The 15,129-nt window shown below is 46.1% G+C and overlaps 1 protein-coding gene across 1 annotated transcript; it reads right to left on the bottom strand.

The window, feature by feature from the left end:
• LOC105186037 (uncharacterized) lies at positions 1–11,631 on the bottom strand. The gene is made up of 5 exons (XM_011145972.2): positions 10,124–11,631; positions 9,350–9,754; positions 7,867–8,124; positions 7,526–7,585; positions 1–7,256 (listed from the first exon to the last, which is right to left on the bottom strand). The coding sequence occupies exons 1-5, from the start codon at positions 10,430–10,432 to the stop codon at positions 7,047–7,049; spliced, it is 1,242 nt and encodes a 413-aa protein (XP_011144274.1). The 5' UTR covers positions 10,433–11,631; the 3' UTR covers positions 1–7,046.
• Positions 11,632–15,129: the final 3,498 nt, after the last annotated feature.

Below are 15,129 nucleotides of genomic sequence, written 5' to 3'. Positions count from 1 at the left end.
TTTTTTTTTTTTTTTTCCGCAAGATGTCAAAGTTCAGCGATAAGATTGCACGAAAATTCGAGAGCGATTTAGAAACTCGATCCTCTCCATTTTCTGGATCCACCACGGAGTTTACGGAGTTTACAGAGTTTACGGAGATAAAGGGAATTACGGTCATCTTATGCCGAGGCAGGGTGAATTTGACGAGGAATTCACGTTTCGTGACGTGCGTGTCTCTCTTTTTCATAAACGGCCTGCTTTTAAGCTCTTGGCGGACGGGAATAATGTTGAATACTCTGCTTCGCCATAAATCTTCCTGGGATTTGGGAATCCTCTTATCCGGCTTGTTTAGATCCCACGATGCCGAATGGTAATATCGGGGAGACGAGTGAACGAACTCGTTAAATCGAATTAATGTTGAGCCCTGTATGCCGTAAACCACTGCAAATTGATACAGCGAGAGCTGTCGGTAGAATATTGATGAGATTGCTTGCGACACGTCTCCGTCTTTTATCGAATTTTAATCCCGAGAACATAAAATTTCTCTCGATGCGGCTCGATGCTATGTCGGCATTGTCCCCTCTTGAAAAAATCTATATTATATAATATATATTATGTAATATTCTCATCAATTTTCTAGAATTATGTATAAAATATAATTTCAAAACATATTTTATATTTTAGAAAATATGTTTTATTGATTTTCAAGAGGGAGGACAACACTCGAAACTTATGAGACCCGTTTCGCGAACTTGCGAGGACCTTCCTCCTACAGGCGGCTTCGGAATAAAAATTCTCACAGGCCAGTCTGCCGGATCAGGATTCAATCCTCGCGATATTTTCAAACTCGGGGAAAATATCAGCGCGCTATCGCCTCCACGGCTAATAATAAATTTTTACCGTTTCGCTGCTATATCTGTACATCGCGTAAATTTCTTCGAGACGTCGCGTGCAGCGACGAGAGCATCGGGAGGAGGAATTCGCATGCATCTGCTTGGGAGAGAATAGCGGCGTGCGAGCCGACGAAAGGAGCAATTTTCCGGAGCGATGGCGTGGAAAATAGATGCAACGCAGTCGCGGTAACATTGCCGACTGTCGACGGCGATTTTCATCGCCTTTTTGCCCCCTCATTCTCGTCGCAACCGCCGTTCGCGCCTCGTAACGTTGTTCGCAAGGTGTCACCGTCGCCACTGTTCGTTTCCTCTTCTTTTTTTCTTCCTTTTCTTTTTCCGAAAAGTCGCCGGAATTGGAGTCCGAGCGCGCATTCCACGAGAACAAGACAGAGCGCACAGAACGGCGAAATATCCCGGGGGGATGGGGGAAATTTTATGTCTCGGATTCTTGGAGAGAAACGAGACGCGTCCGGCTCTTCTCGTCCGGCTGGAATCGCTTGTTATCACTAGTTGCGCGTAAGAGCCGGCGATTCTCATGTTGTCGACATGCGGAGGATAAGTGGATAGATATATAAATAGACGGATAGATAGGTATAGATGGATAAACAATAGCGTTTATTGACCATTCTAGGGCCAGCCCTTTGAGAATATACTTATATCCTTTATTTTCAGCAATGATAGTAAATTTTTACTGTATTAATAGAGAGAGAGAGAGAGGGGGAGGGGGGGTGGAGAGAGAGAAAAAAGGAGAGAATGTTGTTGAAGCAGAAGGATATTCTCGACACTTTCAGCACCGCTCCAGGATCCCACTAGCCATTTTTACCGCGCTGCGGGGATAATTTCGTTGACAGTGTCGAATCCGCGCGCGCCTGCTGATACAAAACGGCGCGGCGGCTCGCCTTTTGCAGCCGCGAGCTAGATAGCCCGCTTCTCCGTCGGAGCTTTCCGAGCTTAAACTAATAAAATTTACATCAAAGTGGAATCTACATAAATCTCGCCGACGTGGGATCCAGCCCGGGTGTGTGTGTGTGTGTGTGTGTATAGCTCGAAATGGAGCTCAGCTCTTGAACGTTGCGCGTTTTCGATAGCGTCGAGTCATTCTCGCCGTTCTTTTTCGCGACAAAACGTGTATCAGCCGGCGAAAACGCCGTCGCGACGCGTTTATCCGCGCGTGAGTCCGTCTGATACTTTAATTCTGCCTGACGTGAAAATTATCGTGACTCCCGTCGCGATTCGCAACGCGAACCGTAAAATATTCACAATAAACTTACGCACCAAGCTGAAAGACTAGAGAAAGAAAAGATCGGTTTCCCGGGTTTTGCTTATTCCCCCGGACGTCCTTCTCCGTGAGGGAGTTCACGAAATATTTCTCGTGTCACTGCATCAGACTGCATTCGCTTTTTCCTCGCGCCCCGTCTCGTCGCGCCTACATCGACGAGGTCTGCGAAAATTCATAACTACGTGACAAGAGTCCGCAAACTGCAAAGCTTCCTAGATTCGGGCTTACCGAACTTTATGCAACGTCTTTTAGGGATTTTAATATTTCAGCAGCTTCTCCCTCCCCCTTCTCATTCCTCCGATCCATCTTCGTGATCTAACGTCTAACGTGTCATCTGTAGTCGCCCGAGGGAATAGGCGAATGCATATGTTCGATGAGTAAGAGAGTTATACGACGAATAAGTTGCCGGAGTTACCGATAAATAGGCCGACGGTGCGCGGACCGTCGCGGAAGGGGCGAGGAAGGGGGGAAGGAGGAGAAGCGGAGCGGAGATAGAGGAAAAGTTGTCGAAATCGGAAATTCCAAACATCGCGGCGACCCTGTTCGCTTTTAACGCTCCCATAGCGCCAGTCCCCCAGTCATTTATCAACGTCCGGACCTTCCGCCGTTCGAAAGCAGCGCACGTCGATCGGCGGCGCGTCTTTTCGCGCGGTACGCGCGCTGATAGCACAGTGGAGCTGCTTCCCTTCCACGGCGACCGCGGCGTGCTGTTCTCGACGTAAACTAATAAAATATGTCGGTAACAGGGGAGAAGCCGGCGACACCGAGTCGCTCCGCGCGGATCGAGCCGGCCGATCGTAAGCTCGTGAAACTCTCTTTTACGATTCGCGGTTTACGTTATGTAGCGGAGGAACGAACGTTTCACGCCGTTATGCGCTGCAGGGGAGGAGGGCGAGGAAGAGGTCGTTCGCGTGAGACTTTCAACAGTCGTAATAACGCGATACTGCGACGGTATTTGCTCCTTGGCTTCTTTCTTTTGCTTCTTTTTTACGACGTTACCGAAGGCGAAGAGGATGCACAAAGGCGGGCGGACGGGCATCATCCTTGATATAATTCGATAAATAAGAAAGAAACGAAACGCGCGCGCAACGTCGTATACGACACGCGTAAAGAATGCACGCTTAAAAGTCTTGGGGAACATTCGGTTTTATTGAACGACTTTGACGGCCTTCGTCGAATTTCAAGCGCGAGACGTGATGCGCAATCCGGGAAATGACGAACGTCTTACCGCGATTGTCTCATCGTAAACTTCCCCCAGGGTGTCTACTAATGTGCAACCCCGAAGTATCCCCGAAGGTCGCTCATGAACGATCCTTGGATTATCGCGTGGGCACTTGCGTGAAACGCTCTGTGTTTTTCCAAGACACGGAGTTTGCGTTTCGCGACAACCGTCGAATATTGATTATGATAATTACATGTCAGCGGCATCGTCGGTGTAGCGTAAATTGAACCCGATACGTCTTGTTTAAAGGAAACTTCCGTGAGACGATAAAGTGAACGTGAGGAAGCGAGAAAGAGAGGGAGAGAGAGAGAGAGAGAGAGAGGGGGGGAGTAGAGGAGAAGAGAGGGGCAGGGTAACTTGTACGAAATGTTTTTTCTCTTACGTAAAAGAACAGTGAATATTTTATCTCTCGTCTTCCACTTCAGTCTCCGTCCCGATCTCGTCGCGTTCCATCTTTCTCTGTTTAATTCAAAAGAAACAACGATTACTTTGTACATACACACATACGATCATCCGGTATATATGTGTCTCGAAAGCCGTAAGCCAGGTGACCGCGTAGCGAAATTGTATTAAAGAATTTTCCCGTCCGATGGCTAAATCGATGATAAATCCCGCGCGCAAGATTGAACAAGCTTGCACCGAACGAGGCTGCGCCGTCGTCCGATCGTCGTAGCATGTTTTGTAATTTATGAAATTGTTAATTTTCTTCGCGTCAGCTTGGAACACGACGTTGATAGCGAAGACGGACGCTTCCGATAACTTATAATAAATCTCGTGAAAACGCGTACGCGGTCTGCAGGAGGCGAGGTATAATTTGCACGCGAAATCATCGGTTCCTCAATTATCCAGCAACTCGTGAATTACGGGAACTCGCGCGAATATAAATTTATACAAATGTTTTATATTGCGCATAGAAACTTGTTCACGGGAATGGAAACGTAGGAATTTGTAATCTAATGAATTATTTTCTTTTTTTGCGAGATTCGTCTATTCAATGACGATTTCTGTACCGACGTAGTCGCGCGCCGCTTTCAAAGTGCAGCGTTCGCACGATAAGAGGCGGCTCCTTTGGAACACTGACTTTAAAAGAAGCTACTGTAATCAGTGACGGACACAATTCGCATGCAAATTCGCAGCTGCGCGCATCCTCGGCCGCCGGCGCCGCTCTCGGTCCCACTACCGGTCGGCGGAAAGTAGTTTAAAGCGGATGTAGTCCGGCGTGAGGAATACGTTCTCGAGAAACTATCGGAAACCGGTGAATTCGAGCGAACAGACGTGCGATCGGATATGAAATTTTCAAGCTTACGACGTGTGAGAGAAGATGATGTTTGCCGACAATTAGACGCGTTAATTGTCGGATTAATTGCCAAGCCATCTTCCCGTTATTTTTAGGCGCACGTGGTATGGGAGAGAATTTTTTCTCACCAGCCGTAACAGAAGGATATGAAACTCGCTCAGTTTTTGCATCTAATATTTATTTCACCGTGAAGTCAAACGAGATTTATCATGATTAATGTGTCGTACGTACGCAAACAATATTCAGCCGTCGCAATTTCAACCTATACATATTTGACTGGCCAATATTATACGAAGGATCATCGATGCAAAGCCGACATTTTGCATGCATCGACTCGATGGAATACGCGCTCGAAATTTACAGTCGCCAAACGCGGAACTACCTTACGACTCTGTCTCTCCCTCTCTCTCCTTCTCTTTCTCTCCCTCTCCCTCTCTCTCTCTCTCTCTCTCTCTCTCTCTCTCTCTCTCTCTCTCTCTCGCTTTTATTTCCGAGGCAGTCTCAGTCCGGAAATTGCAACAATATCACTAGGTACGTGGTCAGCAAGGCTACGATCTGAAAGCAATATTTTAGTCCGCGTAAAAGTCGAAGAAGGTACACAACGAGTAAAAGGCAAAATCATAGAATGAATCGTATCGTGTGTCGCGATATGATGCGAGATGATATGCTGTGATATTAATGTAATATATGACATGTGATGCAGATAATAAGAGATTATAAGAGATAGTAAGAGAATTTTACTCCTCTTACACACGCGCGAGAAGCATCAAGCTCGTCATGTGAATTAACAAACAGCATTGCAATAATATCATATCGTATCTCATGTTATGTTATGTCATGTCATGCCACGTCACGTCATATTTCATCATCTACATACACACAGCGAATTGTTAACTTTCGTTGGTCACCGGTGACCCAGCGAGACACACGTGCAAACGTCCGCAAGCCGGTCGTCGAGTGCGTGCGGGAAGGCGTTAATTCACGACAATACTCGGCCGCACGAGCGAAGTGCGAGCGTGGGAATTATTGCGGGTATCTTAAGAGAGAGGATCTCGAGAGGATTCTCCTCTCTCCTTCCGAGTGTGCAACTACACAACGAGTCGTAAAGTTTCGCCCGAGTACCAAGCGGCGGCTATCGCGCATTGATCCTGTTACTCGCGTAAGAACTTTCGTGTCCAGTTTGTCCGGCAAGGTGAAGGCGGGAGGGGATCGCGGTGTCGTTTCCGCGATTTACGGGCGCGTTTAAGCCGGCGTTTAAGTACGGCGCCACAGAATTCACCGCGGGATATCGAACCGCGGCCAATTAACCTTCGTCATGTCGGAAGCAGCGCGTCGAGCCGAACGCGACCGATGTCAGTTTTGACGTAGAGAAGGCGCCGCACGTGTGTCGTCCGCCGACGTGGAACGATCGAGAGCGAGAGAACCAGCCTTGCTTTACGAATCAAGCGGTAATTGATAACATCGCGATATCGACGAAAGCACTTTCGCGCACGAGTCACTCTCGGGAACGTTCTGTTTTTTCTTTCTCGGGAACTTTACAAATTGCGATAACAATGTTAAGGTAACAAGGGGATATATTTAACGAAGCTCGCTATCTCGTCGAGCGGTACTTTTGACCCTCGTAACACGCGTTTCCCACTCCAATTATCACGATTGACCCGCCGACACGTCGGGCAAACGGGATCGCTCGTTCCTCTTTAAGTTGTAGCGCCATCGTCGTCGTCGTGATAACGTCGCGATAAGCAACGTGTTTAATTTTCCACGAGAAACAATCTAGATAATTCAGCGATTCTGCAATTTTGACGCGATGGATTTTATCTATTTATATCTCAACGGCTCTGTCGCGAGCCTTCAGTGACGCACGTGATGTTCTCGTCGTGATGAGGTACCTTCATCTTTTAACACGTACGCGTGTAACTTTGCGTACCCGATATGTGACTTTAAACCGACGAATAAAGCCGGGAGCAGATAAATAAGGAAACTTAAACAATAAGACGGTAAGCATCAAAGAAATTGATTGATCACTAGTTGATTATTCCTAGACTGGAAGAAAAGTAAGTCGGCTGTGGTTGGTCAATTCGCTTGGATTTTATTGCTTACGTTTTCTTATGTTTCCCCCGGCTTTAGGCTCACGGCGCAAAAAAAAGAGTAAGCGGTGAACAAATAGAGTGACTGTAGAGTCGATTATTTTCCCTCAGTCGATTATTATTCCTGAAATAATCAACTGCGATCAGTCGATTTGTTTTGTGTGTTCCATGCAGTTTAGAATTCCGTCGTTACAGAACAACGACGAGCTGCAAAATCGATATTGTTGATACATGCCAATTGCCCCGCGATTTAATAGAAATTATTAGATATTGTATATTTAAATAATTTTTAAATATTATACAAGGACATGTAATCATACATATATAAGAATGAGGATGTGGAAAACGGAAACTCGGATGTATAAAATGCCAACGCGGCGCCTCTCGCGTCGATCTCGTTACTTACTGATCGTAACAACCGCAAATTCACGTGGAAGCATCCGGCCGCGGAGAACTTGAACTTTCGATTTAGATATTGCAACGTCGAGTCGACGCATTCCTGAATTAGAGAGAAAGTTTTTATGCGCATTGCTGTCGTGCCAAACCGGTCGCTTACACGTATACATGTGTCGAGGGGACGATCAAAAAGTGACATGGAACTAAAAAGGTTGTCGTTATCGGGGAAACTTTGTACTTGAAGCAAAGGAGCTTCATATTTGCGGGCAAAAGCGGAAAGTCCGATGAGGGGTATGTTGCATTAGTGGACAATCTGGCGTGACTTCTGCCGAGAGAAACACGCCGGATGTAATTAGACTTTCATTTACTCACTTCGTTTCGCCTCATCAATCTTACGTGCCACTCGATGAGAATCGGGCCCATAGAATTAGCCTAGAAAACACACACGAACAGCATTTCTGCCTTATTTATATATGAAACAAGAAAGCATTACGCAAAGTATGCTGATTTATACATATCTGCCGTAATGTCGTACGTACAATTGCACCTACAATTGACTGCGATTCAATTTTTCCCGCGCTGATTACAGACTCTCGTCGTGATCGCGCGTTGTTATCTTAATAATATCCCTCTTATCGCGAAAGACGATCCTAATTGAGGCAAAGGGAAGTGACTTTGCGTCGCCTCTTTGCATTAGCCGGAGAGTGTCTTACCTGAGAGGAGACGAAGTCGCAGGCGATGTGGAGTAACAAGAGCTGGATGAAGAATGCCAAGAGCCAGGCGCTCAAGCAACGAACCAGTGGCCACGCCACCATCTGCCACGACGCCATGAGTATCCACTCGATGATAAAATATATGTTGCTGACGGTGTGCACGCCGAGATTGCCGAGCCAGAACAGCAACGACCACGAGTACAGGGATTCCAGATTTTCCGCGGCGAGCATCAGATCGTTGTGTAGACTTTGGATCGTCTTTCGTGCATGTAAGAATTTCGTGTGAAGTTAGATAAGGTAAATCAGTTTCTCAGGCAATGTGAGCAGGTATTTTTAATTGGGAAAAATGTTGATTGGTCGAATCGAAAGGTTACTGACGGTTCCATATTATATTAATATTCTTTATTCCAATCTTCCTTGTTTTATAAAATCCCATGCATATTTCGAGAGAAGTGCATATTGTGCATTATTATTCCGCATAATTTTTAATTTTCAAGAGAACCAAAAAACAGGAAAAGTCTGAAAGTGCTTCTCATCTATTCGTATGAGCCCTAGGCACATTGTAAGGAAGACTAATGTATGTGAGACATTTTTTACAAATCTTTTCTCGCACATTTAGAGTTTGCAACAATGCCTTGAAGCTGGTTTCATGTATTTTATTACGAGAGAGGATATTTTTAAAATCTTTTTTGCGAGAAGAAATTTTACGCAGTGGTTATTTATATTTGCCATATTTGAGAAAAGTCCCGATTTCTTAAAATTTTAATTATTTTTACGATCTTGAAATTTGTATAAAGACAAAATTGAAGAAGAATCTTACGTCAAATTCAATTCTATATCGAATTCTGATATCGCTTTGTTGGGGTACGAGATGTAGACGTTGCGCTGTAAGTAGTAGCGGATACGTTACGTCAGCCCGTTCGTACGCTCGTACCTCAGCGGATACGAAACGTCTGTATCTACTCACAGAGCGCCGCGCCTAGCGAGACCGCGCATAAGCGGGCCTGACGTAGCGCGTCTGTAACCACTTACAGAGCGACTTTCAATACCTATGTCTCTAAAACGTGACTTCAGAAAATAATGTTATCATACACGATTAAATTTGTCAGGGACTTCTCTTTAACTTTTATCTTTACAAAAATCCTTTAAATCTGTAAAAATAATAATAAATAAAAATATGCTGAAAAACAATATTTTTATCAATTCTGCGTATGTAGAAGAGTAAAATATTTTAAATGCCATAAAAATTCTCCGTCTTGTGTATCTTTTTTGAAGTTTCACGATTTCAAAGATATTCGCTCAGAATTAGATACATGGAACTAGCTTCGAGAAGTCCCTAGTCTGCGACCACTAGTCGCAGAGAGCGCGAGAAAGCACTTATAAGAAAATGCTTGCCCCCCTCATTTTTTACTTGGCTGTACGATACCCCCAAAGCTGATCGAAATCCTCGGACCAGAAGACTACTAATTTCAATAATTCCAACCTTTCTGCTGACGTGCGTAGTTTTCTCTCGGGGCGACGGAGACGGGAGATTTTTTATCGCGATCTTGTTGAGATGATGAAACCGTTGCCCGAGAAAATATGCCATTCCCACGAATTTATAGACAGCCATCGAAGTGCCGATGTAGGATAACATGTATCCGATATTGTAGGACCACGTTTCGAGAAAAGCGTACATCCCGGAGCGATTGACGATGGTCCACACAGTCGCTGTCACGATAGTGAGGATCCACGCGGCAATCGCGGTCCTCGTCTCCTTGCGAGGATAGTCCAACTGCCTGACGTCCTCGTCGTAGTCCTGCAGGGCGTTCCATATCCTCGTGAAGTTGCGCCTCGTGAAAAGCGTCAGCACCAGCTCGTACATCACCACGCTGTAGTTGATGATCACCTGAACGATCGTTTCAGGCATCATCTTGATCAACTTGAAATAATCGATAACATTAATCGAGATATGATCCTATCCCTGACTTTTACACAGAGAGAACGCTTAAAAATCCCGTCGTCCGCGAATGCAACTCTGACTCTCCGCAAAAATGTTCTTTTCTCTTTCTCCCCGCTTCTTCGCTCTTTGCCGGAATTCTGCCGCGAGCTATAATCTACGTCGAGAAAAAATTGACGCCGCGATAATTTCCCCTTCGCGACACTTCCGCGCGGCTGAATGAATAATAAATTCTCGCGCCGTCTACTTTCTCTCTCTCTCTCTCTCTCTCTTTCTCAGCTCTACCACCCCAAGAATTTTCTTTCGCTCACCACCGACCTTCGCGTTCTCCGTCCCGCTCAGGACCGTGAGTTCCCGCTTGACGCCCGTAAATCGCAGGAACACCACGTACAGAATGTAGCTGTAGAGCGCGACGGCGACCGCCGAAAAGATAAGGTAGCCGTTGGACGGTACCAGCCGGTCATGCGAGAACTCGTAAGGAGCAAAGCCGAACACTCGCACCACGTACACCATCGGCCAGATGGACGCGTAGAGAGGTGAGTTCGAGCCGCGTGGCTTCTTCGCGCGCTTCCTGTTGGTCTTCACGAAGACGGTCTTCACATCGAAGGGACGTGTTCGGAACTCCATGTTCGACGAGACGGCGAGATCAAGCGGCGGATCTTCGAGGACGCTCCGTCGGATCAAGTAACCCTGGCGGACATGAGCCTCTCTGCCCGACGTTCGATTCGCGCTAATGTGAGTGTATGCGAAATCCGCACCTGTCTACAGAATTATCGGATAACGCGATCGTTCGCTCTCGAGGAGTGCCTGGGGAGCGCAAGAAAGAAATGAAAACGTGCCCCGCGAAAGCGGCTTGTTTTACGTGGCTTCTTGTTGAATAGCCGGGTCGTTAAAGATTATTAAGATTAACGCGCTCGTGCTGAATTGCAGCGTGGTAAAACGTAACTGAACGGCGCGAGAACCGAAGAATCCTCGTGCGACTCGCGGATCGCGCGCATCGATAATGCGACTGCGAAATCGCGACTCAGATCGCGAATGTGTCGGGACGTTTGATCAGGGTTGATCAATGTCCACTTCTCTTTCTTTATTTTTCTCTTTCTGCTCCGTCGTCCTCTCTCTGTCTCCCCCCTCAATGTCGCAATTTTGCCGCATATTTTCTGGCGTACGTGCCGACCCGTAATTTGTTAAAGTCAATCAACATCACGTACGCGGCGCGCAAGGCTGCAATTGCACGAGGTGGTCGATGATATGGCAGCCCAATCAAGTTCATCTTCAATTTCGCGAGTAAATATTGAATCCGCGCCGAAGAAAGAAGGACCACTGTTGGTGCTTTCGCTTGAGCGTCCCGGAAATCACCGGACGATGTTCATCGATCAATCGCATTGTCCTAGAAAAACGTGAAAGGCAAAGAGAAACACACACACACACACACACATACACACGTACAGTTGCGATACACACGGAGCCACGATAAAAATAAATAAAAATCGCGAGCGGCGCGCGAAACATAGGAGGCATTACGTGAGAAAAGAAATCGCGGAGCGGTAAAAGCGGAAACAACGGAGAGGGCGCCGAGTGCGAGGTCTCCTATTTCTTTTTAACGGATAATACAGTACCCCGGGCGCGATAAAACGAAGCTATTTCGCGACGGACTATTACATTGAAAAAGTCTGAGCACTTCTCTACTTAGTATTCCACGAGTCGGCCGAATTTCAGCGGTGTGGCCTCGGGCGGTCGTCCCCCGAACTATTGTAAAACCCGAAACTTTCTTCGCGCCAACTCGATATCGATTTTTTATTCTCGGCAAGGACACCCTCATCCCTTCTCTCTCTCTCTCTCTCTCTCTCTCTCTCTCTCTCTCTCTCTCTCTCTCATTCTGAATCTAGAAAATACAGATCGCAGCAATTGAAGGAAATAGAAGGAGGTAATAGAGAAATTAAAAATTTCCTGATCGGAATCCGCGCCGCAGAAAGGGCTTCGGAATCGGGATAACGGATTCCAATGCGACGTAGGGGCTGATAAAGAACGCGTCAGCGCGGAGATACACATCGCGGGTCGTTTATTTCTGTAGGTCGACGCTGTGTACGCGCGACTATTTACAGTGAAGACGCGTTCGCATCGCGTGATGAGTCGCAATTAGAGAGTCCCGGATACGTTTCGAAGCGGACTCGGCGTACTCACGTCACGGCTCGGCCTGAGGCCCTCCGGGCGTATCGGCTGTCTCGAGGACGATGTTACGAGAACTGCGAGGATTCAGCGGCCGCGAGTTTTACTGCGCGAGCTTCCGCGCCACGCGATGAAAGCGGATTACAGCCGCTCTCTCACGTAAACACATCCACACCGCGAATGCAGTATACGCGCGCGCGTGTGTGTGTGTGTGTGTATGTATATGTTTATGTGTGTATACTGAGCGGCCGGAGTGACATGTGGGGCACGTGGTGCTGTTCGCGCGAATGCCCCACTGCCATTAAATATTATTCCACATCGGGCCGATGAATTATTGAGCGTGCGGCGAAGAATAACACGCCGGAGACAGCTGGTCGAAGTGGATGCGCCCGCAGATAGCTCCGCGATTGTATTGCACTCGTTCTCTTCCTCCCTTTCACCTTCATCTTCCACTCCTCACGCTCGCATTCAGGCCGCCGCATGATTTTATTACGCGCGTTCCTGACCTACCCTCGTGAGGAATATCTCTTCCGCGACGTGTTCCATTCGACGCCTTTGATTTCCATGGGAAGCGTTGAGCATGAAGAATGATAGAGGCATGTCTGCATATTTTTAAACGCGATGCGTAATAAGATGCGACGGGTATATTGTTTTTATTATTGTATTATTTCGTATCAGGCATGCGAGAGAGTTTTTGTCGTCCTTTTCAATCAACAGCCACCATTTTCTGCCATATTTCTGCACACTGGCTCTCTCTCTCTCTCTCTCTCTCTCTCTCTCTCTCTCTCTGTGTGTGTGTGTGTGTGTGTGTGTGTATGATAACACGTTTCTCAAGCCGATAAAATTATCATTGATTCGACGTAACTTTTGTAAGCTCTCGTAGCTTATTTAAAGTATAATATATTTATATAATTTTGAATTATATCTACGTATATTCTTTTATTACAGTTTACTAGAGAATATTTTACATGTTATTATCCCTGCTATGATAAACTTGCAGCACGCATTATTTTTGTACAACTCAATTATAACGTATATAAAAATATCGTGCTGGTGCACGACTTTTAATCGCCGAATAATATCGTCGAGCTGCGCTCCGGTTTAATAATAGGAAACAACGATTAATGTAACAAAATGTATTTCACCGCAGCCGGAGAATACTGAAATACTAATTGAGTCATATATATAATGTGCAAATCGCAGCACGCGGACTAAAATAATAATCAAATAATAATACTCATCGTAGGCGAGCATCGGAAGAGCGCCGAATGTGGACGATCCTGAGTGCGTGCACTCGGACGTGCACTCGAATAAATAGCGCCATATTAAATGAGAATCTAGGGGTGCGAAACTATCTCGTCCGGACGACGCCCCGGAGAAATGTAATTTAAGCGATACTCGTCGTCGAGCACTCGAAACAACGGCAGGAACGAAACGTATTCTCATATTTTCTCGTCGGGAGGCAGAGACGAGGAGGGAGAGGGAGAGAAAAAGAAAGAAAGAGGGGGAGAGAGAGAGAGAGAGAGAGAGACAAAGAGACAGAGAGACAGAGTGACGAGACCACATGCCGGCCTCCAAAGTGACGCAAACAACGCGAATAACTTCGGAGCGCGGATTCGTCCGTCCGTCGTAATGCGTCGTCCGCTCGTCGCTCATGCAAAACTTATTTAGATATATATACCTGGTATTTAGGTCTGAAAATTACATCTTGATATTTGCATATTCATTTGGATTTCGTCGTTGTCAGACGGCGCTTGAATAACGAAAAGAGCAATTAACGGTTTTAATATGAACAACGCGACCGGAAAAGTGGCGACAGAGAAGCGCGATGAATTTTTATTAACGACTGAGAAAGAATTTCAAGAGACGTTCAAAAAGAGATTCTTACATGGAACAGATGTGTCTGATTATTAATTTGAAATTAACAGCCAGAAAGATTGCGAAGATGTTTAACGTCGAGATTATTCTCTCTCTCTCTCTCTCTCTCTCTCTCTCTCTCTCTCTCTCTCTCTCTCTCTCTCTCTCTCTCTCTCTCTCTTTCTCTCTCAACGCAGAGTTTGCATCACTTGCTTCTTGTACCTCTCGTCGGATTTTCGTTTCTGCAAGAAGGATCAGTGGGGAAAAGGAAAAAAGTGGAGGATGCCAGTGACCAGAACACGCAGCGTGAAAAAGAGCGCTTTTAAAGACAATGCTGTGGTCAGTGCCGACGACGAACGCCACCACCACCGCCACCGCCGCCACCACGACGTCGCCGCTCTCATTCCTCGCATAATTAGACGACGAGAGGGACGAAGAACGTGGCGACGTGGCTCGAATATCTGCCAGATATAGTCAACGTTATTAAGAATTAGAAGTCGTGCGAGAGACGAACACGAGCACGTGTGTGCGTGTCGATGAACTCGAGGCGACGCGATAAAAATATTCGCGCTCGCCGTGATATTCACATTGCGTTCTCTCGACAAAAGATGCTAAAAAATATTGTCTGAGGCCTTAGGGAATATTTTTCAGTAGCACACTGTCTATTTCAATACATATAAGTTTCTATAGAATATAAATATTATAGAATATAAATTATAGAATATAAATATAATATAATATATATATATATAATATATATAAAATTCATTAGAAGTTAAATTCTGCTGTATAAATCCAGAAACGAAGTTTTAACAAATCCTCGAATAATTAACAAAGTCAATCAATTTCAGGCGAGAGGAATAAATGATGAGTGGAATGAAAGGCAAGGCAAGTCGAGCAAAAATTTTTCGCGACTTGCAATATCGATCGCCACGTTTTTTCTCTTGTTTTTTTAATATCGACGTCGCGCGCATGCCGTCGCCAATTCGGTGTGGTGGATTAAATAAGACGACGGGTTAAGGTGAGGAGATTTTCCATGTTCCACATTGTTTAAGCTCCCCAAGATAAACGTTTGCATGCCAAAGTTACCCTCCGTCTCGACAGCTAATTAATTATTCCGCCCGACGCGAGAGCGATTAAATCCGCCGAATCCAGATCATGAAGTGGCGCGACTTTCGGCTGGAACTTGCTGCTCCAGAATAATGCCGAGTTCCCCATCCCCGCGCTCCTCAGTCTTCTTAAACTCGTTTTCCGCCTGTTTCTCCCTCACCCCCCCCCCGCGCTCCCCTTTCTTTCTCTGT

Source organism: Harpegnathos saltator, unplaced genomic scaffold (genome assembly GCF_003227715.2).
Source record: "Harpegnathos saltator strain DR-91 unplaced genomic scaffold, Hsal_v8.6 scaffold758, whole genome shotgun sequence".
In the NCBI taxonomy this organism is placed as follows: Eukaryota; Metazoa; Arthropoda; class Insecta; order Hymenoptera; family Formicidae; genus Harpegnathos; species Harpegnathos saltator.
Note: the sequence above shows the minus strand (reverse complement) of the source record. Positions and strands in the feature narration are given on the sequence as shown.